Raw genomic sequence first — 25467 nt, forward strand, 5'->3', positions numbered from 1 at the left:
TACTTCTAATGATATACAGTGCTTAACACATGTATTAGTCCAACTGTCATAAAAACGAGAAAACACATAGTTTCGAAGATCTTTGTGTGGCAAGTAATACACTGAATTCACCTTTTTAAAGCCAAATTTGAGCCGGCTAACTGGGCTTCTTCTCTGAGAAGTCAGAAATTAATCAAGCATAACATTCAACCACTAACGGTTGTGTTCACGAATGCAATAAAAAAGAACTATAATTTGATATATTTATGAAGAAATCACAATGAGCATTAGTATTTTTTCTGATTTTTGCCACAAGGGGGCACCGCATCTTTCCTCATCTTATTAAATTAACTATTTTCACAAAAAAATATATTGAAAGCAAATATAATTACTTTGTTATTTATATTTCTTGCAACTTTTACTTTTACAGCACTACATTTTCCACTAACTATCTTTGTTACTCATTACTACCAAATAAAATCAGAAGAAGAAGAAGAGATTGTAATGGTGAAAAAGTGACTTCAACTTCTACTAGAGTCCTTTTCTGGTAAGATACTTGCACTTTTACAAGTATTACAAGTACTTTATACAAGACTGGTGAGGATGAGGCATTTCACTTCCACTCCACTCACTCTCTCTGGCTTGCAGATGGGTTTGGTAATTTTCCTGTCCTGCTTTGGAGACTTCTGCCCGCTCAGACTCCTCCTCCTCTCTCTCTCTCTCTCTTTCACCACTGTTGCTCACATGTTGGTTGGTATTCATGTCACCTGTGACATGTCAGCTCTTGCTTGGGAAAGAAAAATATATCCCTGAGCACAGTCAGCTCTCAGTCAACCGTCTGCCTCATGTAATGCTACACTGCCTTACAATCCTGTTTATCCCCACACTCGACACATTTGCGCTGTTACATCTGGCAAATACAACCAAACAGAGCACGGGTTGTCACTTCCCAGAAGTGTTGGCCGTGCAGGACAACACCTCAGTGTGAGTGCACACTCTTGAATTGACTGGAGTTCAAAAACGCACAAGCAGACGGGGCTTGTAAAGCATCATTTGTGAATTTACTTTTTAAGGCTTTTAGACCAGAGTTGGACTGGAAAAAAAAGAAATCTATGAGAAAGACAAACACTGATCAGTCCAACATTTAAAATAGGAACTGACTTTTAATGTCTTTAATGTTTGCGACTCACTTACACCGTTATGCCATTAATAATGTGAATTTAAATTGTGGGTACAGTTACTTTAACACAGCACAGATTTGTGCTGCAGGTTAAATTACCATGGGAATAATATACAACTCCTTATATGGACATCCTGGGGGGTGTATGTTTATAGTTCACATTTTCAGGCATTTAACAAATGTGTTGGTTTTTTTTTCGTCTTCTTATGTGTTGTTGAGTCAAAGTTATGATTCATTTACGTCACATATAGCGTAGCGATAATTGTGCAGAAGCCACAAAATAGACCGTTTTTTGTTTTTTTTGTTCATAAACTGAGTCTTTGGACTGTGAGGTATTTCCAAATTTCACAAATGGAAAAAAAAGTTAGTACTCTTTTGCTCAGGTGTGTTTATATAGTTGGTGAAACTGAAAACATATATTTAAAAAAAAAAAAGGGTATAAGACACTCCACTGCAGCCTAAATGCTCTGTGTTCTAAGAGCTAACTGAGAAAAAGAAGCTGCATGTCTTTAACAGTACTGTAAATTAATGATTCACCTCCATTTAGGAAGCTGCAAATTATGTTGTTTTTTTCCACCAAATCTGCATTAATGAGGTCAGGCTACATTACATGTCAGTACTACAGTTTGAATTTGCACATGCGATTGCAAATATTACTCAGTGTGTATTTATTTAGTCACAAAGACTGATTTTTTTTACGATTGTCTGGAAGTTGTCTTCGGTCGCTCGCCACACCCTCGTCTGTGATCTCTGTTGCATCAGAGAGGGCGAGTGAGTTCATGGCAGCACTTGTTTTGATATCCGAGCCTTGGCAGCCATCTTCAAAAAAGAGCAAGGCGGGTTTAAGATGAAGCAACCTGTCGTTTGGCAAATTCCCGCATCAGCACGCGGTGTCATAATCCTGTTAGCACATCTGTGAAAGGGAAACGTTGAAATGATATTATTGTAATAATGGCCAATGTCACTGTCACAAAACAACATCCAACAAAAGGGGGCGGGGGCTTACCTGAGGACTGAGGCATGTGTTTGTGAAGCATCTTCTTCATGATCTGCTGCTGCTGCTTTTGAGATATCAATCAAACAGGCAGGACAGCAGGGTCGAACACTGACTCAATCAGCACACACACACACACACACACACTGCTGGCAGCTATCCCTAAGTCTGCAGTGAAAGCTGAGACAAGCCTCCTCAATCTCTCGCCTCTCATTCAAGACATCACCTAAGGAGAGCTTGCCAAACACAGCCACAATAATGGCTAAACAAAAAAAATCCAATTTCCCGCTCCTTGTATCGAAAACACTACCTTAAGGTAGATGAGTTGCTCTTAAATTCCTATCATGCTCGTCTGAAAAACAGAGGTGAACTAGAGACTTAACAGCAGCATTGGCCGACTCAAACATGCTGAACATCCTTCACTTTAGCAGCGCTGCTCTTTGTTTTGCAGTGAAAATACAGAGAATGCATTATTTAGGTGCACAATACACCACAGGATCAGGGGCTGAGGAGATAAGCAGATGCAATGTAGAGCCTGAAGACTTCCTTTCTCAAACTAACAGGAAGCCTCCATCTCCTTCGTGGAAGCTCAGGGTTGTTTGTGTCTGAGCAGGTTGAGCACAAGGCAAATTCCAAACAATTCAATGTTCCTTTTTTTTTTTTTTACTCCCCTTCTTTGTTGTTGTTGTTTTTTTTAAAGGTTGTAAAGTTTGTTATAGGGACAGCACAAACGTGGCAGAAAAGACACGATACGTCTTCCTGTGTCTGTCGCAAAGGAGCAATAATGACGCTGTGAGGTTTCCTGTTTATTCTCAAAAGAAAATGAGCGGCACGATAAGCTCATATTATAGCACGGCGAGATTAAACGTTTGATGTTCTTCTGAGAGTCGACTCACACACATTTACATGTTTGAAAAAACGGCCACATGGGAGTGGGCATTACCCAGGTCAGTCTGGACCACGGACCTGGACGCTTTCAAGGACTGTGTGTTTGTTGAGACAGAGGGCAGAGTAAGACGAGAGCAGCAGACCCAAATGACCTTCAGACAGATTCTCACATAGTACAGCTGAACCAAATTCTTCTCCTTCTCCTGTTCACGTTACGCTGTGGTGAAATCTCAAAACTTCGGGGTATTTCACAGCCAGCCGTGACTCACGGCCACACATGGATCTTGCGTCATCCTCAGTGTGTGGCTAATTGAATTAAGTGGACTTGTTGAAACAGATGTTTTAGAAATTGGTGTGACCAATTGTGACCAATAGTCATGTAGAAGGTCTAATAACAGATTTTAGGGCCAAAATCCTGACTATAAACCCAGGGTGATAGTAGCCTTTTCTGGATCCGCCACTAAACTTTTCGCATTTACCTATGAAAATTGATGGATTTAACCATTTTCCTGTTGTTTTTAAATGTGCTCTCCCAATAAAGTTGACTTGACTTTTAATATTAAGGTCAGTTCAATATACTGTGTGCAGGGACTCGGACAAGTGTGTGTTGGTGTATGTGTGCCTGTTTGTATTTTTCCAGAACAGGGTGACATCACTGAGAAATTATTGCATCTGCTCACTCATTTCTTCCATGATTTTTTTCAAACTGGCAGCTTCACTTTTTCTGGGAACCTCCATCTAAAACTGGCTTCTTTCTTTCTGAAAAAAAAAAAAAAAAAAGAAACACACGCAGAACCGTCACGCTCCAAAACTGCTTTTTCATTTTAGTTCTGAACGAGGGTAAAATTCAAAATAAAATTCTGATGCTGTACAACTTAGTCAAACAAATTTACAACAAACTGACATGTCAAGTACAAAAAAAACAAACAAAAAAACACTTGCATGGTTGTGCTGTTAAAAATAAACGTCAAAGCCAGTGATGGTGCATGTTTGTCAGGAATTAAAGGTGTGCTTAAAAGTTATCTGGGCATAGCACCAGATCTTGTTGAGCAAGTGTCTGTTTGAGTGCACCTTCCTGTCTCTGTACACGGCAACCGTCTTTGTCCAATTCACAAGCGACTGGCGCATCAAACCCCCCCGGAGTCTCTTAGCTGTCGAGCAGCTCAGGCGACGTGAAGGAGAAGTCGCAGAACTCATCCTGGTTGATTTGAGGGATCATGGGGTCGTCGATGGGCGTGAGGGTCGGCTCTTCCTGAGTGAAGTCTGGGTCAAAGTTGTTGACGTCCTGAGGCGTTTTCTGGAAGACGAGAATCAAGCGTTAATCAATCAAAATCAATTCAGTTTTTTAGTGTATACACTACCGTTGAAAAGTTTGGGGTCACCTATACCATTGTTTTGTGTTTTGCGTTAAAAGTCACACTTTTATTCATCAAAAGAGTTGCAAAATTAAAAGAAAATATAGAATAACATAATTGCACAAGGGTTTTCAAGGGTTTTCTAATCATCCAATAGTCTTCTAACACGATTAGCAAACACAGTGTACCATTAGAACACTGGAGAGAAATGGGCCTCTATACACCTATGAACATATTCCATTAAAAACCAGACGTTTGCCGCTAGAATAGTCGTTTACCACATTAACAATGTATAGAGTGTATTTCTGATTAATTTAATGTTATATTCATTGAAAAAAAGAGCTTTTCCTTCAAAAATTAGGACATTTCTAAGTGACCCCAAACTCTTTGAACAGTAGTGTATTTCAAACAGAACACGATGTCTGCTGCGTGTCTTTATTCATCAGGCGACTTACAATCCTGGGCTTGAAAGGTGGCTCTATCTGTTTTCGATCCAGTTTCTCCCAATCGATGTCGGCAAAGAAAGCGTGGCTGGTCACGGCGCTCTCGCCGCCCTCGGAGGTCACGCAGCCCAGGCGTCGCGCCGGGTTTTTGGTCAAGAGCTGCCAAAACATAAAAAAAAAACACACAAAAAAAACACAGCTGAATTCACAGACACTGATGACTAAATCAGAATTTACGGACATATACTGAAAGTGAGAGCAACACAAACAAAGCAGGATCCGATTTCAGCAGATTATTTGTCACTCCAACTAGATCAGACTGGATATTCATTTTTTTTTTTTTTTTAGGAGGTAATCCAATCTGGACTATGGCCATGAGACAAAACACACCCTCAACTGTTTGACACCTCCCAGAGCGAGGGAGTAAAGTGGGTCACAGTTGAAAGCGACTCAACAAAGCGTAACTTGAATTTCAGCTTCCTGGTGTTGGACACAACAAAGCAACAAAGAACAGAGAACTACTCCTTTTATAGTTTGGGAGAAGGAAAAGGGAGAGGCCAACACAATGCAACACAAACACAAGATTAAACAACTTTCCTTCAATTTGCTTCTGGGAAGAAAAGACCGCCAAGTGTCTGCACATTAAACAATTAAACCAAAGTCTCTCAAAAGAGAGCTCCAAAAACTGTAAAAAAAAACATACATTACACAGCACTTGGTCAATAAAAGTCAGGAGGACAGAGGACATAATACTACGTCACAGAGAAGAGGACGAAAAGGCCGCGAGGACGGGATGAACTCCAAAAACTCCAAAATCAGACTCCTGCTGCTCGACACAGGTTACCATATCACTGAGAACTCTTTTAGATAGGGGGCAGATAAACATAACAGTTTGAGGCTAATGCAGAGTCCCTGCAGGGATTTGCAGCAGCAGCAGCAGCAGCAGCAGCACGGCCCCTATTTTGATGACACGACTTGAAGCCAGATAATAGGTTAAAACACATTAAACGCAAGTGTGGTCCCTGAAGTGCAATTAATTCCAGACCTGCAGGCAGCAATCAGTTCAAGCTCGAGAGAAAAAAGAAGAAGAAGAGAAAAAATCTTCCACTGAATGTGATGCCATGTTTCCACAGCTGCCATCCATCCTCACCACCCTGCATGTCGAGTCAGCACTTTTACAGAGGTTTTCCATTACACCAGCAGACGACTGGAATCAGAAAACAGTCATTCATGATTATTTACTGCTAAGTTATTACAGTTTTTTCATTAGTTTTAGTTTTTTTGTTTGTTTTTAAAATCGTTTTAGAGCGGATTTGCTAGTTTATTTGTTTTAATTTCTTTGTAAATGCTCAGTCGTATATCGTATTTGCCAGTTAGAGTTAGACGACTTCTGGTTCGTTGAGCTGTCGCTCCACAACTCAGTAGCCAATCAGCAGGCAGCTTCCTAAGGCCCGCCCACGGTCAGAATCGCTAACAGCGCAAAGAACAAATCAGGGAGCAAAATTCCAATCATTGCAAACAAAAAGTGTATTCCCAAACAAATAAAATACAATATTTTATTTGCAAATTGGGCATTGTTATTGTTTGTGGTGTTGTGTGTTGAAAATATTGACACAAATCTAATTCCATACTTGCAGCCGTTTCACCAGCACAGTGTTGCCGTTCGCCCTCCGTCTGCCTTGACATTTCTCGACAGAGACGCACGGAACGACTTCCACAAAGCTGTGTGAATTCATTTAACAACGCTTTTAATGCAGCGGACGCTTGTTTGCGTTTAAAGGCGTGTGAAAACCAACAATAAATACAGCTGTTTCCAGATCAGCTCCAGATCCAGATCCAGAATCCACCCGTTTATACAGCGTCGTTACATAAACCCCTAAAACAAGTTAATATTTATATGTAATATAAAACTAACCAACCATCTCCATGTTGGCCATTGAAGAGCGAGCCACATACAGCAACACCTGAACTACATGGGCTTGTTTGTTACCATGCAATGGATTAACCTTCGACATAAATAGTCCTACAGTGCACCGTGCACTCCATGCACTCTGACATTCATCTTTACGCCGCATGTGACACCGGCGACAGCGACACAAATCAGCAGGGGAGGGGAGAGGAGATTGGTTCGATGTCTCGTCAAGCATGCTGCAATCACAGCGAGGATAAGAATGGGGAGCAAATACCGTTCGAGGAGGAAACGGCGGGAGGAGGAGGAGGAGGAGGTGTCGTATTTATAGCCCGTGCTGCGGCCGGGCAGCCGTCCATGCCTCGATAAAGTTATGAAAGAGATCAGGGCCAAACAGCTGGCAGAGATCTTCAGCGCTGACACTCACTCGGCAGTAAAAGTGTCCGTCAGACTAAAGGGCAGCGAACAGCTATCTCTGATCAAAGAGGTGCAAATCGTATCTATATACACTACCATTCAAAGGTTTTGGGTCACTTAGAAATTGCCTTATTTTTGAAGGAAAAGCATTTTTTTATACAATGAATATAACATTAAATGAATGAGAAATCCACTCTATACATTGTTAATGTGGTAAACGACTATTCTAGCTGCAAACGTCTGTTTTTAATGGAATATGTACATAGGTGTATAGAGGCCCATTTCTCTCCAGTGTTCTAATGGTACATTGTGTTTGCTAATCGCATTAGAAGGCTATTGGATGATTAGAAAACCCTTGTGCAATTATGTTAGCACAGCTGAAAACACTTGTTCTGGTTCTTTGAGCAAAGGGCATAATGATTATTTTGAATAAAAATCATTATTTATAATCTTGTCAAAGTCTTGACTGTATTTTCTATTCATTTTGCAACTCTTTTGATGAATAAAAGTGTGACTTTTAATGAAAAAAAAATTGTATAGGTGACCCCAAACTTTAGAATGGTAGTGTATATGTATGTATATATATATATATATATATATATATATATATGTATACAACAGGCTCATGTGACAATGCTGGTCACAACCCGGAGAGATCAATTTCCTCTATGATTAGGTCAGTCTGAAAAAGGATTTCCTGCAATTGTTAAGTGTACTGGACAAAGGCAGACAAAAGCTTCTGCAAATACCTGGCTTTAATCCAACTTTTACCCCTCGTTAATTTCTTTTTGTTCGAGACAAATAACCCCGGACGCAACAAAAGGTGAAGGACGCACACTCACAGCTTTGAGTATATTCACTGCTTCTGTGCCGAGCCACGGCGCATAAACAATCTCCTCGTTGAGGATGGATTCAAAGAGGTCGTCTTCGTTCTCCGCCTCGAAGGGGGCGTGTCCCGACAGCATCTCGTACAGCAGCACGCCCAGAGCCCACCAATCCACAGAGGGGCCATAGAGCATCTCCTGGAGGATCTGTGGGGGACATGTCACAGCATTTCAATGAAGGTCTTCTTATTAAGACGCAACGACACGACTCCGCGAGGCTCAGTTAGCAGATCGGTTTCATTGGTGAATTTCCACAGAAGCAGCTAAGCCTTTCATTTACTTCACACTTACACTCCTGGTCAGCACACGCACGCACGCACAATCTGAGATTTTATCTACATATTTATCAATATATAACTGACCTCCGGGGCGATGTAATCTGGGGTTCCACAAAATGTCGCCGTGGCCACGCCATCAAATATGCCCTCTTTGCACATGCCGAAATCTGCCAGTTTGCAGTGCCCGTCTTTGTCAAGAAGAACATTGTCCAGTTTCAGGTCCCTGAAAGGTAAAAGCACACAGAAAAACACAGGACATTTAGATCAGGTGCTATAATCCAACTCTAAAAGGTCAGTTTGTCTTGGTTGTGTATTTGCCAGAGGTAGACATTTGTGGTGAGACATAGGAGGTTTTCTGTGGCAGCAGGAGACACGAGCAGCCAGGAAATGTCCGATGATGCATTCACTGACCACTCAGGCTGGCAGAAGGGGGAAAAGTGCTGTTATGTCAATATTCATTCCATTTCCAGGTAGTGGGTACATGTGGGAACAAATTCAATTTAACCCTTTTATGACCATCATATGATATTCAATTGGAACTCTTTTCCCTCATAATATTGACCTTTTTACCTCATAATTTTGATGTTTTTATCTCATGATGGTGACTGTTTATGTCATAATTTTGAACTTAAAAAAAAAAAAATCTCAGTTCTAACTTTCTATCTCATAATTTTGACTTTTCATCTCATATTTTCGACTTATTTTTTGAATAATTTTTATTATAAAGGCTAAGTTTTACCTCTTTCTAAATTTTCCCATTTCTTTTCTATAATTTATCTGCTAAATGGTTTCATGTGTGTGTGCGCTGAACAAATGTTAAAAGGCCATTGTTACATCATGAGGACTGGAGGGCCCAAAACTGTGAAGCCCTGCCCATGTTGTCTTTGTATTACCTTTCCTCCCCTGGGGGCGAGTGCAAATAAACCTCTTAACACTGTAGATAACAGTCGAGCTGTTTGCATATTATGTGCTGACATGTGTGTCCACTTTTTATCTACCATCAAACAAACACATGAAACACATGAACTGGCTTTAAAAGGAAAAAGCTCCAGTGGAATCCTGTGTATGTAATGTAGATGCCTCCATATCTAAACAAAGGGAAAAAAAACATCTCCTGCTCTGTGTCAGCTGATGCTTTGTCATGTGACCACAGAGATTAAAGCTGCCGAGTGTGGGTCCTGGATTCGAGCGAGTAATCTGTGATCATGTGACACGACTTAAGACTAAGGTCATTTTACACAGAGATGACAGTGAAAGCCAGACAGTGACAACATGATAACTGTACGATAATATTACTGTAATGAGTCAGTGATGGATAGCTAATATTATGGCAACAGCACATTATTTTATAAAGCTGAAGAAAATGTGTATGAATCTGTAATATTTTACCATATTATACAAGTTAAATAAGTTAAATTGTCAAATAACAGCCTGGTTGCAGGAGTTAAATTAAAATGAGCTAGATTAGAATCTGATCAGAATGTGAAATACTATATTTTTCAGGTCCAGACCCCTGTGACTAAATGTGTAAATGATAAACTTTGGCATATTTTTTAAATTGCGCTAACTTTTCTTTGTTTTGTAAAAATGTACTTCATTATATAAAAATAATTTATAGGTTATAATGCTATAATTTAACCATCACAACAAAGTGCCACCCCTAAAACCATCCCTTTGTGATCACAAAGATATAAATACAAGTATACACACATGTTCCATTGTTATTACCAAGCTGTTATTATGAAAATAAGATGATATTACTCTACTATGAAGTGTTACTGAACTCGCTATGTGAGGAAAAATGCTCCTCCTCCAACAACAATAAGAAGACAGGAATCTGTGTGGTTTCCTTCAAATTAGAATGACAAATAGAGAAACAGAAGTCTTCCAGATGGTCAAGCAACACCGGTTTGGTTGGATAAATCTGGTTTGCTCCTCTCTACTGTAAGCCCATTGTGCAACGCTGACTCATGACAAGCTCTATAGGCCCTCGTAGACTGACCAGCTCCAAATGAGCAAACCGTCAGCTCACATATCATGACTTCTCAGCAACAGGCCACACAGATCACAACATTAACACAAGTCTGCCACAGACTTTTTTGAACCTCTCGCACGCACCCATTGTTCTATTTATCCTCCACACGAGGGTCACGAGGAGGCTGCAGCCAATCCCAGGTGACAGAAGGTGAAAGGCGGGGTCCTCCCTGGACAAGGTCACCGCGGGGCAAACACACTCTCACATTTCACGCAGACCGAGGTTATTACCGTTAACGAAAAAACATTTTCATGAACTGAAATATCAATCAAACTAACTAACTGAATTCTGTGTTTATAAATCAATGTGTGTCTTTCGTCTGTTGGCTATATTTCTTAAATAACTGCACACCAACTATATCCAACCACAGCAGTATGATGATGCACAATTTCTTGTAGACTGTTATAACTGATTCAGGGGTGGTTGTTCATCTGTCATAACTTTTTTTTATAAACTAAACTATGACATTGTATCTCATAATTTAGACTTTTCTATCTCAATTAAAAAAAAAATTCTCATAATTTCAACTTTTTATCTCATAATTATGACTTTCTATCTCATAATTCTGACTTACTTTGAGGATATTTTATTTTTTATTATCAAGGCTAAGTTTTACCTTTTTTTCCCTGTAGAAATGGGCTTCCATAATTTTCCCATTTCTTTTCTACAATTTATTTGCTAAATGCTTTTGTGTGTGTGCTGGACAAATGTTAAAAGGCCATCATTACATCATGAAACTAATAAAAACTAAACTAAAACTAAGTATTTACAAAAAAACAAAAACAAAACAACTAGCCTCCACGCAAAAAGGCCACAAAAGCAACCAAGATTCAAAGCAGCGACCTTGTTGCTGTGAGGCACCAGTGCGAGCCACTACTCTGTGACCATGTGACCTTTGAACCCGCCCTTCTGAGGGAATAAGGTCAATCGCATGTTGCCGGGTCAACACTAACTAAACGCTGTTGTACGCCGAATGTCGTAATTCACCAAGACCGAGCTGCAACATGAAAATTTCCAAGAACTAGAAGAGGAAGTGCTGACAAAGACTTTGACGCACTACACGACTTGGTTTTGTGTGTGTGTGTGTATTCTGCATGATAAAGCAAAAATGCTGTTCGTTAGGGTTAGTGTGTGGGGGGGAAACGCCACAAATCCGCCGCAAAAAAACAAACAAAACGACTCGTATTACTAATCAGGATTTTGGATTCTGGAATCTGGATTGTGTGACACTGAGTTGTTGTTCGTCCAGAGAGAGTTTGGTCAGTGACGTGGGTCTCTGAGTGTCAGGTGTCTGCGAGGAGAATCCTTTCAATTATCTCACAACACATTTGCAATTTGTAAAAAAAAAAAAGAAAAAAAAAAGAAAATATCTACTGTATATTTGTGATTGCAGCTATATGCTACGTAAATTAAAACACATTACAATGGTGAATAGACTGGTTTGTTTTTGTATTAATGTATTAATGCTCGTAATCACGTTTTGAATTGAGCCTCCCTAAAATGTTATGCGTGTGAAAAAAAACGAGAAAACGGCTTTAAAACTTTCTTTAAACCTTATTTTAAAACTAAAAACGTATTTTGTAACTGTTGTTGTTGGTCAGGACTGCAAGTAAACAACTATAATTTGACACCTTAATCAAGAAAAAATAACGTATAATGACAATAATACTTTGATTTTAGCATAAAAAATAACATTTCGGTTAAAGAGCTTCCACAAACTGGCATATTAACCATTATAGAAACATTAAAAAATCAGGATTTTAATAATTAGCAATGCTGTTACATATACATACATACATGTGTATGTATATGCGCGCACACACACACACACACACACACACACACACACACACACACACACACACACACACACACACACACACACACACACACACACACACACACACGTATATATCTGCCATGTGTATATATCTATATAAATGTATGTATGTGTATATATATATATATATATATATATATATATATATATATATATATATATATGTATATATATATTCTATATCTATACAACACCTGCCTTTTTGATTGCCTTCAGGTGTGAGAATGTGAATGTGTTTTTGAAGCACTTCTCTTAGGTTTCTTAAGGTTTCTATTCTATTCCATTGTATTCTAAAAACACCCTTAATTTCCCCCTAATGGTTTTTAGGGATTTGTATTTACCAAAAAAAACCCACAGTAACAGGAAACATTACCGCCGTCCCATCCCATTAACGACCTCAACGCACAACCTCGCCTGACAAGTCGTCGATGAGACGTTTCGTAAAAGACAACACAGAGAGGATGAACGCTGCTGCATAATAATAATAATAATAATAAGGAAGCAGGACGAGGATCTGTTCACGTCACGCCAGCCTGATGTGTACGCTGCTATCTGGCTCGTTATTTTAGTCGTAGCATGCAAACTGCGCGAGGCCTACGAGGGTAAGGAGTCATACCGCGGGCTGCAGGCTGGCACCCGAACACAAAGACCACTAAATATAACTCAGGGTTTACAGTTAGCTCACATGATGCCTGCCTTTCTTATCAACACCACCGTGGCATGAAGCCCACCGCGCCGCCGCCGCCAAACTCCCTGCACAAGGTGACAACAATGGCATCAACGGCATCAACACTGACAGTCAAAGCAATAACAGGATTACATTATACCAACGGGTACAGAACACAACCAGAATGTTACGGAAATTTGGAAGCACAACACAAGTGTTTAGCTTACTGATATCAAAACATTTCATATTTTTAAAGTCGCAAACCAGTTGTGACATCAACAATAAGAATCCAAACTCCTGTTTTAACCCTTCGTGCTCACGCGGCACAGATCTGTGCCACAGGTGCACAACTCCTTAAACAGACATCCTGGTGTGTTGTTGAGGCAAAGGTATGATTAATTCTATATCGCATATTTAAAAAAAAAGTAGTAGTGATGATTGTGCAGACGTCATAAAATATACCGTTTTAATTTTACTTTTGTTCATTAAAATTAACTTTGAACTGTGTACGTAATTGAATCAGATTTTTCTATTTTTTTTTTTTTACTTTTTTCCGCAGGTGTGTTTATATAGTTGGTGAAAATGGAAAAAAAAAATATTATCAGATTGCCTAAAAAGTGGCCTAAATGCTTTGTCAGCGTTAAAACCTCAACATACGATTCACAGACGTCACCTGCGACCAGGCTATAATTGGACGAAACAGCTGTCAATCACATTGATGTCCACTCATATGTGCCGTGTCTTTTTCCTCTCGATGGGAGCATAATTTACAAAAAACACTTTGCAATAATTGAGAGCATTGACTTCTCAGGAAATAAATAAAGTGAGAAGTGGGATGGTTCTTTCTGCAGCCAGCGGAGTCGCCCCCTTCTGGCTATTTGGTGTATTCTTATGTCCTGAGTGGCTTTATAAAATTGTACATGCATTTTTTTTTATAATAGAGACTATGGATGAAACTGCAGGATCGAAAGAACTACACTCAATCTTCCACGGGAATCCAAAATTGAGATGCTGATAATGAAGATTTTGGCTTTTCACTTTCACAAAGTTGGATAAAGTCAGATTAATCAAATGGTCCAAATGGTCCTGGGTGGGAGGAGCAACAACTTGATAGTGCCCGTAATATCATGTATATTTTCTATTCTGCTTTCTATCTCTAGTGTATCTATAAGTGTTTGTGTTTGAGTTTTCTTGAGTCACACCTGTAGATGATGCCTTTGCCGTGCAGGAACATGAGCGCGGACGTGATCTCGGCCGAGTAGAAACGCGCTCGAGCCTCTTCGAACTTTCTGGACTTCTGGATGTGAAACATCAGATCTCCTCCGTTCACAAATTCCATCACGAAGAAGAGACGGTCCTGAAATTCAAATAAATAATAACGCAAGAGGATGACAATGATATTGACACACGTGCGTATAAATCACACCAGCCTCACACAGAAGCTCCAGAGACGATGGGTACGTCTGCAGGGTCGATGCATGACTGCCTGTCATTAATTTCACATGTCTCTTTAATGGATCCCCGTGCAACAGTTTAAAATCAGCGAGGTAGAGAAAAACATGATTAAATCCATTAATCTTTCGTTCTCATTACAGGCTCTGGTCGATATACAGGTATAATGTAGAAAAAATTACACCCCGGGGGGAAAACTGTCATGTACAAATCTGTCCATAAAGCGTCCTGAAGTGTTTCTGCAGCTGCCACAGCTGACTTGTATAAACTGCTCTGTGGTTGAGCGAGATGTGCTTTTTTTAAAGCTGAGAGTATATGAACAGTGTATATGTGTGGTCCAATCTTCAAAAAAATAGACTTACAAGAGCTTCCTATTGACATTTGAGGCCCTAAAACCTTTACTGAGTGTAAAATCTATTCCAATATTGAGCTGATCCTAATCTGTTTCTGCAAGACTTTTTTTCCAAACCTCCATCAAGATGATGAGCGAGGCGTCCGACTATGCAAGATTAGATTTAATTCAGGGTAGATTGACCCGCTGATGATAAAGTGCTGCTGAGATGAAGGAGAACTCTCTAAAGACTCGGCTGCACGTGCAACCACAACCACAAACCTCCTCCTCCACTCTTGCCATGGCCCACTCACATTTCTGAAAATCCTACGAATATTCAAAAACGTCTTCATTCTAATATTATAAAATGAAATCTGAAACTGCAATGAACACTTTATAATCAGGTGCTTTCACGAGAAAACAGGAAGTGCAAAGCTGCTCTCGGAGTGAAGGTTTGAACGACTTAGGAGGACCAAATGTCACTAATTCACTTTTTCACTTGTACCTGAGAGTCTATTTTGATCTGAGGCAAAGTGGGTTAGAGATCGTTTCAAGTGAAAGCGGATTAGAGCAGAGTCTCCGCTTTGCACCAGGAAGAGTGGACTCACTTCCTCACAGTCATCTCAGAGCATGCGAGAGAGAGTCCACTACTGCCACCTGCTGACCTGTTCATTCACAGCAACATGGATACATGTCAACCATGGAGCCATTTTCAACCCAAGTGAATGGGTCTTAACATCTTAAATGCACCGCAATTCAGTGGAAAACACATTAAACTCAACGTATTGGTACAGTATAATGTATTGTTTGCAGCCAGTAAGCAGCAGGTGATGACAAGTTTAAAACGTACATTAAAAAGTGCATTCAAAAAAAGAATAGTACTAGTAATAAAACTACTATTAATAAACTTATTATGGTCACACCTGTCCTTCACGCACCTCAAAGTGCATGAAATCAAAAAAGGTGCACAATGTTGTCATTTGTTTCTCTTTGAAGTAAGATAAACACATGCCATATACGACCCACGGACATCTCAGAGTGTCATTAACAGAATACAAAAGAACTAAGACTGCTCATCAGATGACTGTAGGGACAGAGAAAAGTGTTTCTCTAGTTATTTCTTCAGCTGTTTCTGGTGGCGAATAGTCCCGCTCTAGCCACCTAACCCTAACCTTAACCATCACAACAAAGTGCCTAAACCTAAAACCACGACTTAACCCTGCAAAAAAAAACACTTTAAAGTTGTCAAAACGGCCTAAATATGTACATAATAATAGCTAAAGAAATGGAGTGTGAATGTCTGTTAGTGTGGCCATGAATATATACATCATGCATCGTGCAGGATGTGCAGGTTTTCACACCTGCCTCTTGGTGGCGAAAGGTGCCCTTTGCTCACACACATTACTCTTAAAGTAAAATGCCCCTTATATATGCCACGCACACGCACGCATGCACACACACACACATCTGCAAACATTTCTGAGTAGCTTCAGAAGTACGAGACCGCACCACCGGCAGGTTTTAGCAGCAGACTGACATTTTTAGCTGCTAAAACAGCTTTGTTTAGTTCACGCGTTTGCATCGAGGTTAAAAGGTGCAAAATGATGACGATAATAAGGAAACATGGCTTCAGTGATTAAAAATGTTAATGTCACTCAAGCCACAATTTAAATTCCCTTTTCAAGACCACAATTTCATTTCATTCAGAGGGGGAAAAGAGTGTGTTTGTCCGTCCATTGAATATTGCAGAGATATTTTTTTTGGGGGGGGAAAAATAGGTTTCTAAAATGACTTACTGTATGAAAGGAAAACAATAGCTTTTTAATAAGGTATGGGATGTAAATGGAACATGGAGATCAATACAGTCAACATGCATGAAAAGGAGAATTGCACCTGATGCTAGGTGTGTGCAATCAATCTCAACTTGTGTTTCAATTATGATTATAAAAACAAAACGGGGGCTTTTATTCTGAAAACAACACTTTCAAATGTTGTAACGGTGCCTGACTTCTTGTCCCACTCGATCATTGGGGATTCAGTGGAATCCTCTGGGTTAAAGACGTAGTGTGAATAAAGATATTTACAATAATTTATAATTACATTACATATAGGTACATTAAAAAAAAAAGAAATCATGTTCAAAACCACATCTTTTTTTTTAAACATGCAATAAATTCCACTTGTTTCAAGTTCAAGTCAACAAGTAATTGTTTGAAATAATACATTTTGAAATTTTAATCCCAAATAATAATTTTAATAATTTGTTTAATTTTAATCCCAAATAATTGGGATTATTTTATCCATAATGGAGCAGTCCTATCTAACGTTCTCCAAAATGGCATGGAATAAACTTAGGGGTCTTTTCTCAATAATAATACAATATGGTGGCATGATTAAGACAATAATCTCTAATTATCAGTACTGACCGGCGTCTGGAAGCAGCAGTACAGCTGCGTGAGGTAGGGGTGAAAGCGAGCCAGCGAGAGCACCCTCTTTTCTGTCATGGTACATTCCACGTCGTCGTCCTGCAATATGATGTCCTTCTTCAACACCTTGATGGCAAAAACCTGGTCTTTGGAGTCGAGCCTTGCCAGCATCACCTGCAGGAAAGAACAACCAAAGATAGTTTCAAGAGTTTTTATGCACTGTTAAACCACAGACTAATAATAATAATTATTATAATCTAAAAAGGAAAACAATAGGTTCCTAGCACAAATTAATGTCTGGAGCCTTTTGGCCTGTGGCGTTCATGCTCGGGCTCTAATTATAAAACAATTAAATCAAACGCTGAAGTGAAGACTTCAAGCAAGACATTGTATTTGCTTCCCTAACTTCTTAAAATGAAATGAAAGAAAATGACTAATTGTTCACTCTGCCACTTAAAACAACAAGCCCTGGGTAACTTCTGAGATGAGAGCTCTGCTGCTGGAGAAGAGGAGAGCTTTTAGATCTGGAGACCGCGAGGAGCTGAGGAGAGTGCAGAGGGACCTGAAGAGGAAGATCAGGGAGTGCAAGGCAACTTATAGGAGGAAGATGGAGAACCACCTGGAACATAACAACGCCAGGGAGGTCTGGAGGGGACTCAAAACCATGTCAGGACAGGGCAAAGTAAGGACGAGGGACCCTGCTCCTGGTGACAGAGACTGGGCCAACAACCTTAATGTCATTTTCAACAGGTTTGACACCAGTCTCATCCCTCCCCCCTCCAGCCTGTCTACTTCCAGCTCCCCTTTTCTTCCTGTCCCCCTCCCCTCTCTACCACCATTAACACCTCTCAGGCTCACACCCCCCACCCCTCCCACACCTCAACCACCACCTCAAGGACCCTCACCACCACCTCCCCCACCTCTGCTGCCCTCCTCTCCTCCCTTCACGACCACAGTGGATCAGGTGAGAGCACAGCTGAGAAAGACAAAAGCCAGGAAAGCTACGGGTCCTGATGGCATCAGCCCCAGACTCCTCAGGGACTGTGCAGACCAGCTCTGCCAGGTGGTTTGTTATATCTTCAACCTGAGTCTGAGCTTGGAGAGAGTACCCACCCTGTGGAAGACTTCTTGTGTGGTCCCTGTCCCCAAGACATCATGCCCCAAGGAACCCAACCACTTCAGACCCGTGGCCCTAACATCACATCTCATGAAGACACTGGAGAGGATAATCCTCAAACACCTCCGCCCCCTGGTGAGCCCAAACATGGACCCTCTGCAGTTCGCGTACCAGCCTGGCATCGGGGTGGATGATGCCATCATCTACCTGCTGCAGAGGTCCCTGTCTCATCTGGAGGGCACTGGAAACAGCGTGAGGATTACCTTTTTTGACTTCTCCAGTGCCTTTAACACCATACAACCATCGCTGCTTAGGGTGAAGCTGGAGAGAGCAGGTGTCAGCGACCGGCTGGCTGCATGGACCACCAACTACCTCACAGACAGACCCCAGTTTGTGAGGCTGCAGGACTGTGTGTCAGACACGTTAGTCTGCAGCACGGGAGCCCCCCAAGGCACTGTGCTCTCACCCTTCCTCTTCACCCTATATACATCGGACTTCAGGTATTCCACAGACAGCTGCCATCTCCAAAAGTTCTCTGATGACACTGCCATTGTGGGGTGTGTGTCAGGAGATGGCGACCAGGAATACAGGAGGACTATCATGGACTTTGTCAGCTGGTGTGAGAAGAATCACCTTCTTGTCAACGCCAGCAAGACGAGAGAAATGGTGGTAACCTTCAGTAAAAAGAAGCAAATCACTGCACCGGTGAACATCCAGGGACTGGACATCGAGAGGGTGACAACATACAAGTACCTGGGTGTTCACCTAAATAATAAACTGGACTGGACTGACAACACTGACTCGCTCTACAAGAAGGGTCAGAGTCGCCTTTATCTTTTGCGGAGACTGCACTCTTTTGGGGTGAGCAGGACACTGCTGAGGACTTTCTACGACACTGTGGTTGCGTCAGTGGTCCTGTTTGCTGTGGTGTGCTGGGGAGGGGGCTGTTCTGTGCGGGACAAAAACAGACTAGATCGGATAATTAAAAAAGCCAGCTCGGTCTGTGGCTGTCCCCTGGACTCCATCGAGGTCATCCAAGAGAGGAGGGTACTGGCCAAACTATCGGCCATCATGGACAACACCTCTCACCCACTGCACGAGACTGTTGGGGCCTTGAGAAGCTCCTTCAGTCAGAGACTGATGCACCCTAAGTGCAGGACGGAGCGGCTCCACAGGTCGTTCATCCCTACTGCTGTCCGTCTGTACAACAGTGTGCAAACCAAATAACTATGTTTGTGTCACTGCTGTATTAGTCTGTTATTGTTTACAGTTTTTGTTCCTCGTTTTTAGCTGGTCTGTTATGTTATTGTTTACAGTTTTTTTGTTTTTCGTTTTTAACTGGTCTGTTAAGCTATTGTTTACAGTTTTGTTGTTTTTGTTTTGAACTGGTCTGTTAAGTTATTGTTACAGTTTTTGTTTTTTTGTTGTTTAACTGGTCTGTTATGTTTATTGTTTACAGTTCAGTTTCTTGTTTTAACTGGTCTGTTAAGTTATTGTTTACAGTTTTTGTTTTTTTACTGGTCTGTTAAGTTATTGTTTACAGTTTTTGTTCCTTGTCTTTAGCTGGTCTGTTTAGTTATTGTTTACAGTTGTTGTCCTGTTTGTCTTGTCTGCCTAGATTTGTCTTATTTTTACCTGAACCAAATACGCACCTTATTTACATTCACTCTTATCTTATTTCTTTCTTTGTACAGTTTTTATAACATTGTGTAATTGTTAATCTGTATACGGAGCTGCTGAAACCCTGTTCTCTCCCCACTGTGGGATAAATAAAGCTATCTTATCTTATCTTATCTTATCTTAAAACAACAATCTAGTTTATTCCCACCTTGCCAAAGCTGCCTTTGCCGAGCACTTGAAGGAAGGTGAAGTCTGAAATGCCCAGCTGTGGAGTCCGCTGCCGACTGCCTATGCTCTCTCTATGTTCAGAGGGCGCTCTCTTCTGACTTTTGGTCTGTCGGTACGAAAAACAAAACAGACAAACAAACAAACAGTTCAACTTGATGATTCACTTAATAATTAATAATCAAGTAAGCCTCCGTACCAGCGTGTTGCGTTTAGAGATCCCTCCGGCCTGCAGACCCATCTCTGAGAGCTTATTGGCCAGTTCGACGCTGTTGACTCCGCAGTTTGGCGCGACGTTGCCTTTGCAGCGGATGTGTACGTTCATTTTGCAGACTGATGAGAGACACAAAGACTCGTCAACATAGACAACAACATAATAAAAACAGCACGCGTGTATATCTGAAAGTTGTCGGGTCGTACTTTTACAGTGCAGGCCCTGTCTGACGATCCCCCACAGCAGCGAACCACAGTGGTCACAGAAAGTGGGCGACTTGTAGTTGTGGATGTTGAACTTGTGAGGGATGTTGATGCTGAAGCCCTGGGTTATGGGCTGCAGAGAGACAGAGACAAAAACAAGACATGTTCAACCACTCCTGTGTGAAGCTACAGCACAAATAACCACAAACTGCAAACAGTATGAAAAAGAAATGCTTAGTACTCTGGCAGTGACAGGGGAGGGACTATTTTATATACTGTTGTTATTATTTATTAATTATTTTCTTGCAATTCTTCAACCACCCCTCATCTCAACTTAAATCATTTGTATAGCACCTTTCATACAAGGATTGCAGCTCAAAGTGCTGCACAATAAAAGGAAAATCTAATTTAAAAAGCAAATAAAACAGTCAAATACAACAAAGGGTGGAATAAAATAGAAAAAGGATAGAGTCAAGTGGTCAAAAAACTGTTTTAACTTTAAAATAAACTAGAAAATGCAAATGAAACACAACATAGGGTGGAATAAAAAGGTAAAAAGATAAGTTTCAAGTCTTATTATTATTAAAAAATATCTAGTGAGCCAGATATTTCATGTTTATTCGGGTACATGCTGTAGATGCATAGTAATTGATATATATATATACACATGTATAGACATTTCATATCTTTGTAATGACCGTTCAGCACTGCACTTTTGTTATATTGAAAGTTAGTGGAGTTCAACGGAGCAAAAAGTGCACATGTGCGTATTTATAGCGATGAGTGAGAAGCCCCCGTAAAGTGTGTGTGTGTGTGTGTGGAATGGAAAAATACAGCTAAAGTTGTAGTTCAGTGCCCACTACAACAGAGAAAAAGAGGAACCTGTACAGTCTACTGATCACAGCAGGTGTTAATCAGACATGTGTGTGTGTGTGTGTGTACTTCTATGAATATCGTTGTGAGGACCAAAACATGTATAAACCATAGGGAACATCGGGGACATTCTGCGAAAGTGAGGACATGTTGCACACATTTAAAAGGACTTTTTCCAGAGCCAACCATGTCCTTTTTTAAAAACGGTAATTGCCCTCACATCGATGCAGGACACCAGTGAATCTGTGTCTTTCAACACTCACGGAGCATTCGCACGGTGGGCAAAATCGAGAATTTTTTATCAAATATCAAATTATGAGACATATACTTGAAAAACGCCATTGGAAGTATGTTTTATGCTGGTCAGATTTCAAAATGAATTATTTATGTACAACTACAGTGTTTTGTTTTGTTTTTCAAAATAAAACTAGTTTTTCTTGACTTTAAGCTGTTAATACACTCTCTTAACATACAAAACATTGTCAATAACTGCCAAGTTATTGACAACTTTTATGGGTGTGATATGCAACAACAAAAAAAAAAAACAGTTTGAGGCTTAGGTGTTAAACGGTTAAGTTTCGGGGGCTAGAATCAGGTTTACGACAGGTTTAAGGGTCAGGGTTTGGCATTCAAGGTCAGGCGTCGGGGGAATGCATGATGTCGATGAGGATCCTCACTAAGAATACTGTACAAGAATGTGTGTGTGTACCTGGTATTCCTTATGTTGTGGGGACCTACAGCTCTTTACACAGGCAGGAGTGATTATGACGATGGTCATAAGAGTGTTAAGGTTAGAGTAAGTCTCCAGGAAATGAATGCAAGACCTCAGAAGTCATGGAAACCCGTGTGTGTGTGTGTGTGTGTGTGTGTGAGTGTAGGATGGGTGGGTGTGAGGGGGCTGTGTAACCAGTCTGGTGTTGCACATCCTGTATGACAAAAAAAAACACCAACCCTACTTGAAACGTGTAAAATGCCAGTGACGCCACACTTGAGTGCTTGAGCTATTCTGTTGTTAGTGTGTGTAGTGTGTTATCTGACAGTTATCAGTTACCTCTTCTTTCACCGACTTCTTCATGCGGGGACACACCGTCACGACGTGCTGGTGGCATCGTTTATGAACCACACAGGTGCAAACTGGAAAGACAAACGATGTCATTGATGTGTTCAGGTAACGGCATCGAGGAGATATCAAGAGAGTAAGATAAAGTCTACTGACCCTGACACTGATAACCCTGTTTTCCAAAAACACCCCTATAAAACAAGACACAGAGACAGAGTCAGGCCACAGTTTACAGTCTGGACAGACTCATACAGGTGATTCCACCTCGTTTCCAACTTTCTCACCAGATGAACTCTTTGCAGTGGAAACAGAAGGTGGGCTGGCGAAGGAAAGTGGACATGAATTTGTGTCCGTTGACCTGGTGGATCTTCCGCTTCACCGCTCCCTGTCTCTTCCTCGTAAACTGCTTGTACGTCTTCTCTTTCACGATAGCGTCGTCTGGGCAAAGGTTTTAAAAGGGTTATAAGTTATACGACAATGAAAAGACATGAAGGCAATTTTTTTGGACAGAAATGTCCCCGTAAAGACGGCGTCTTTGACAGGAAATTTCTCGGTGCACGCAGAACGACTCAAAACGCAGTAGTACATATGCCAGGACTGCGAGTGGCGCTGTGACGTTACGCCAAGAGCCAGAGGAAAGAAAGAGAAATAATGTGTATATATATGTATATGTAAAGAATGTATTATATTCTTTTTTTAAAAAACAACACTTATTATAATGAAAGCTAGCCCAACAATGGACAATATTTTTTATAATAATAATAATAATAACAACAGGTTATATTTATCACATTATAATATAAATTCAACATTTAATTATATATATACATACATTTTAATTACAATGGTCTATATGTTGTTTTTGATTTCATTTTATTGTTTCTGTTATTGTTGCGAACTATGCATCAAAATAAACACTTTTACTTTGAAACGGTGTGCAACATCATCCTAAATATATCAAATTGCAACATTATGATGGATTCTCGAGATATAATTTATAATTTATAAACACTAAACAGTCAATTTTTCGTCCTGACCAGACGAGAAGTTCACTGGCCCCCCAGGTCATTTTGAGTTTGAGGCCCCTGATCTAGCTGTATTTATTACAGTGCAGCAGACTCTGTGTGGAACAATCACTGATCTGTAAAGTATAGTAACGTATCTTATTTGCCATCTATATGGAAATGCGAGGCCGGCGTTTTGAGATTTTCTGGGGAAAATACCATTTCAGGTCCTAAAGCGTTGCATATTCGTGGTACATTATTATTATTATTTAGTGTTGTAGTTGCCCAGTGACAGGGTGACAGAGGCATGATGGCGATTGATAAAAATGTGGAACAATGAGGACAGTGCCAGTCTCCACCTAACAGCACTTCTCCCTTTACAAACCTGCGAGGTCATCTCCTGTTGGTAGTGTTTAAACGTCTTCCTGTTATCGGCCCAAACGGATGCGCCCGAATAGTACTGATGTCTGAAGAAACCTCGATATTCAAACGCGTACAGCATGTATTCAAAGCATTTTAGTGCATAGTAGGCTGATACTTTTACATTTTTTTTTAACTCTTTAACAAGGTTATAATAGTTTGTTTTGTTTTTTTAAGATGCAAAAAGGTCATAATAAGTATTGTGTCGTAAAAATATGCCATTGTATAAATGTACTGGGACTGAGGTGCATAATAGTGCTGTTATCTGACTCCAGATGTGCAAGAGAGGTATACTCAACAAAAATATAAACGCACAAACTTAACTTAAATAACTCAAGAGAGTCATGGAGCATGGCAGAGTGGTCGTCAATATGCGTGACCAGTACACAGACACTCCTTATGGTGTGGTCAATAAAAGGGCACACCAAAATGTGGACTTTTGTCACTTGTCAATATGCCACAGATGTCACAAATCACGAGGGAGCGTGCCATTGGTGGGTTAAAGCCACAGTTATTTGTCACATAACAATAACAAATAAGTTTTTCTTTGTGCGTTTATATTTTTGTTGTGTAGATTTTTTTTCATTTGTTCACTCCTGTGTGACTTGAGGATGCTAAATTGTGACAATGAAAACTGTTCATTGTCACAATTTAGCATCATAGCATTATTTAATAACATCATTATAAAACAGTGCATTTTTATGCAACTTTACCCCCCACTTTATTAAATCGGGCCCTAAAAAAGTTAGATGAACCAACTCAACTCAATTAACTACCATAACACATGTTATGTTTAACTTACATTTGTTTCAAGGATACTTGTTCATTTGTCCTAATAAACTTTTAAAGTGGCATCTTTTACTGGGTTTTTACTGACACAATTATTATTATGACCTTTTTGAATCTTGCACCATGGCAAATACTCCGAACTAAAACTAATGAAAAATCCCAAACTATCCTAGTCTGATAATAAGCGGCCCAGACATTTGTGATATATGGAAGATGTGCGCTTAAATATGGAAACCTAAAGAGATAACACTAGAATAGGTGACGGTGACTAAGTCAACTGGCACTGATGATGAGAAGTGTCATTAAAGAAGGCGTGAAGAATAAAGGCAGAGTGATGCATCGAGGAAAAACACAGGGCGTCATTTTTTTAAACTTACAGTAAGAGCCTTACCATCAGTGAAAGATCCGGTGAGCGTGATGAGGACGTAGATCTTGCCTTCTGGCTCCAAGTCCATCTACAGACACAGAAACAACACTCTGTTAGAACTCTGCATATACATATTGATAAAGCTGTCAATAAATGACTCTAAACAGTCATATTTCATGTCGTCATACTTCCGAGCATCATTCTTTCAAGTCCGGCACACAAAGGAGCAGATGCATATTTTTTTGGCATTCTTTAGAGCAAATGTAATGTTGCAGGAATTTGGACATAGAAAGAGAGACAGACAGACGACAAAGCAGGTCAGGCAGGTTGGGCTGGTTGCAGAGGTTATGCTGCCCTGATGTGGAGCTGCGAGCGATGACGACGGAGTACACAGGCAGAGCGGAGTTCACACAGACACACACAGGCAGGCAGACCAGCACACACTTCCTGCACAAACCACTGAATGGAAACTCGGCTTACTGTTGGTTGGAATAACT

The 25467-nt window shown here is 40.4% G+C and overlaps 1 protein-coding gene across 1 annotated transcript in view; it reads right to left on the reverse strand.

The window, feature by feature from the left end:
• Positions 1–3839: 3839 nt before the first annotated feature.
• Positions 3840–25467, reverse strand: part of prkcha (protein kinase C, eta, a) — a 28446-nt gene continuing 6818 nt past the window's right edge. Inside the window, exons 3-15 of the mRNA XM_083910176.1 lie at positions 24995–25058; positions 22675–22828; positions 22547–22581; positions 22382–22464; positions 20461–20590; positions 20240–20373; positions 20024–20149; positions 17079–17252; positions 14072–14226; positions 8412–8550; positions 8008–8196; positions 4852–4998; positions 3840–4338 (exon numbers count right to left, since the gene is read on the reverse strand). Of these exons, the coding sequence (XP_083766302.1) occupies positions 4189–4338; positions 4852–4998; positions 8008–8196; positions 8412–8550; positions 14072–14226; positions 17079–17252; positions 20024–20149; positions 20240–20373; positions 20461–20590; positions 22382–22464; positions 22547–22581; positions 22675–22828; positions 24995–25058 (1680 nt within the window). The 3' untranslated portion in view covers positions 3840–4188. The remainder of the gene's footprint in view (positions 4339–4851; positions 4999–8007; positions 8197–8411; positions 8551–14071; positions 14227–17078; positions 17253–20023; positions 20150–20239; positions 20374–20460; positions 20591–22381; positions 22465–22546; positions 22582–22674; positions 22829–24994; positions 25059–25467) is intronic.

This window comes from Microchirus variegatus, assembly GCF_963457635.1.
Source record: "Microchirus variegatus genome assembly, chromosome: 2".
In the NCBI taxonomy this organism is placed as follows: domain Eukaryota; kingdom Metazoa; phylum Chordata; class Actinopteri; order Pleuronectiformes; family Soleidae; genus Microchirus; species Microchirus variegatus.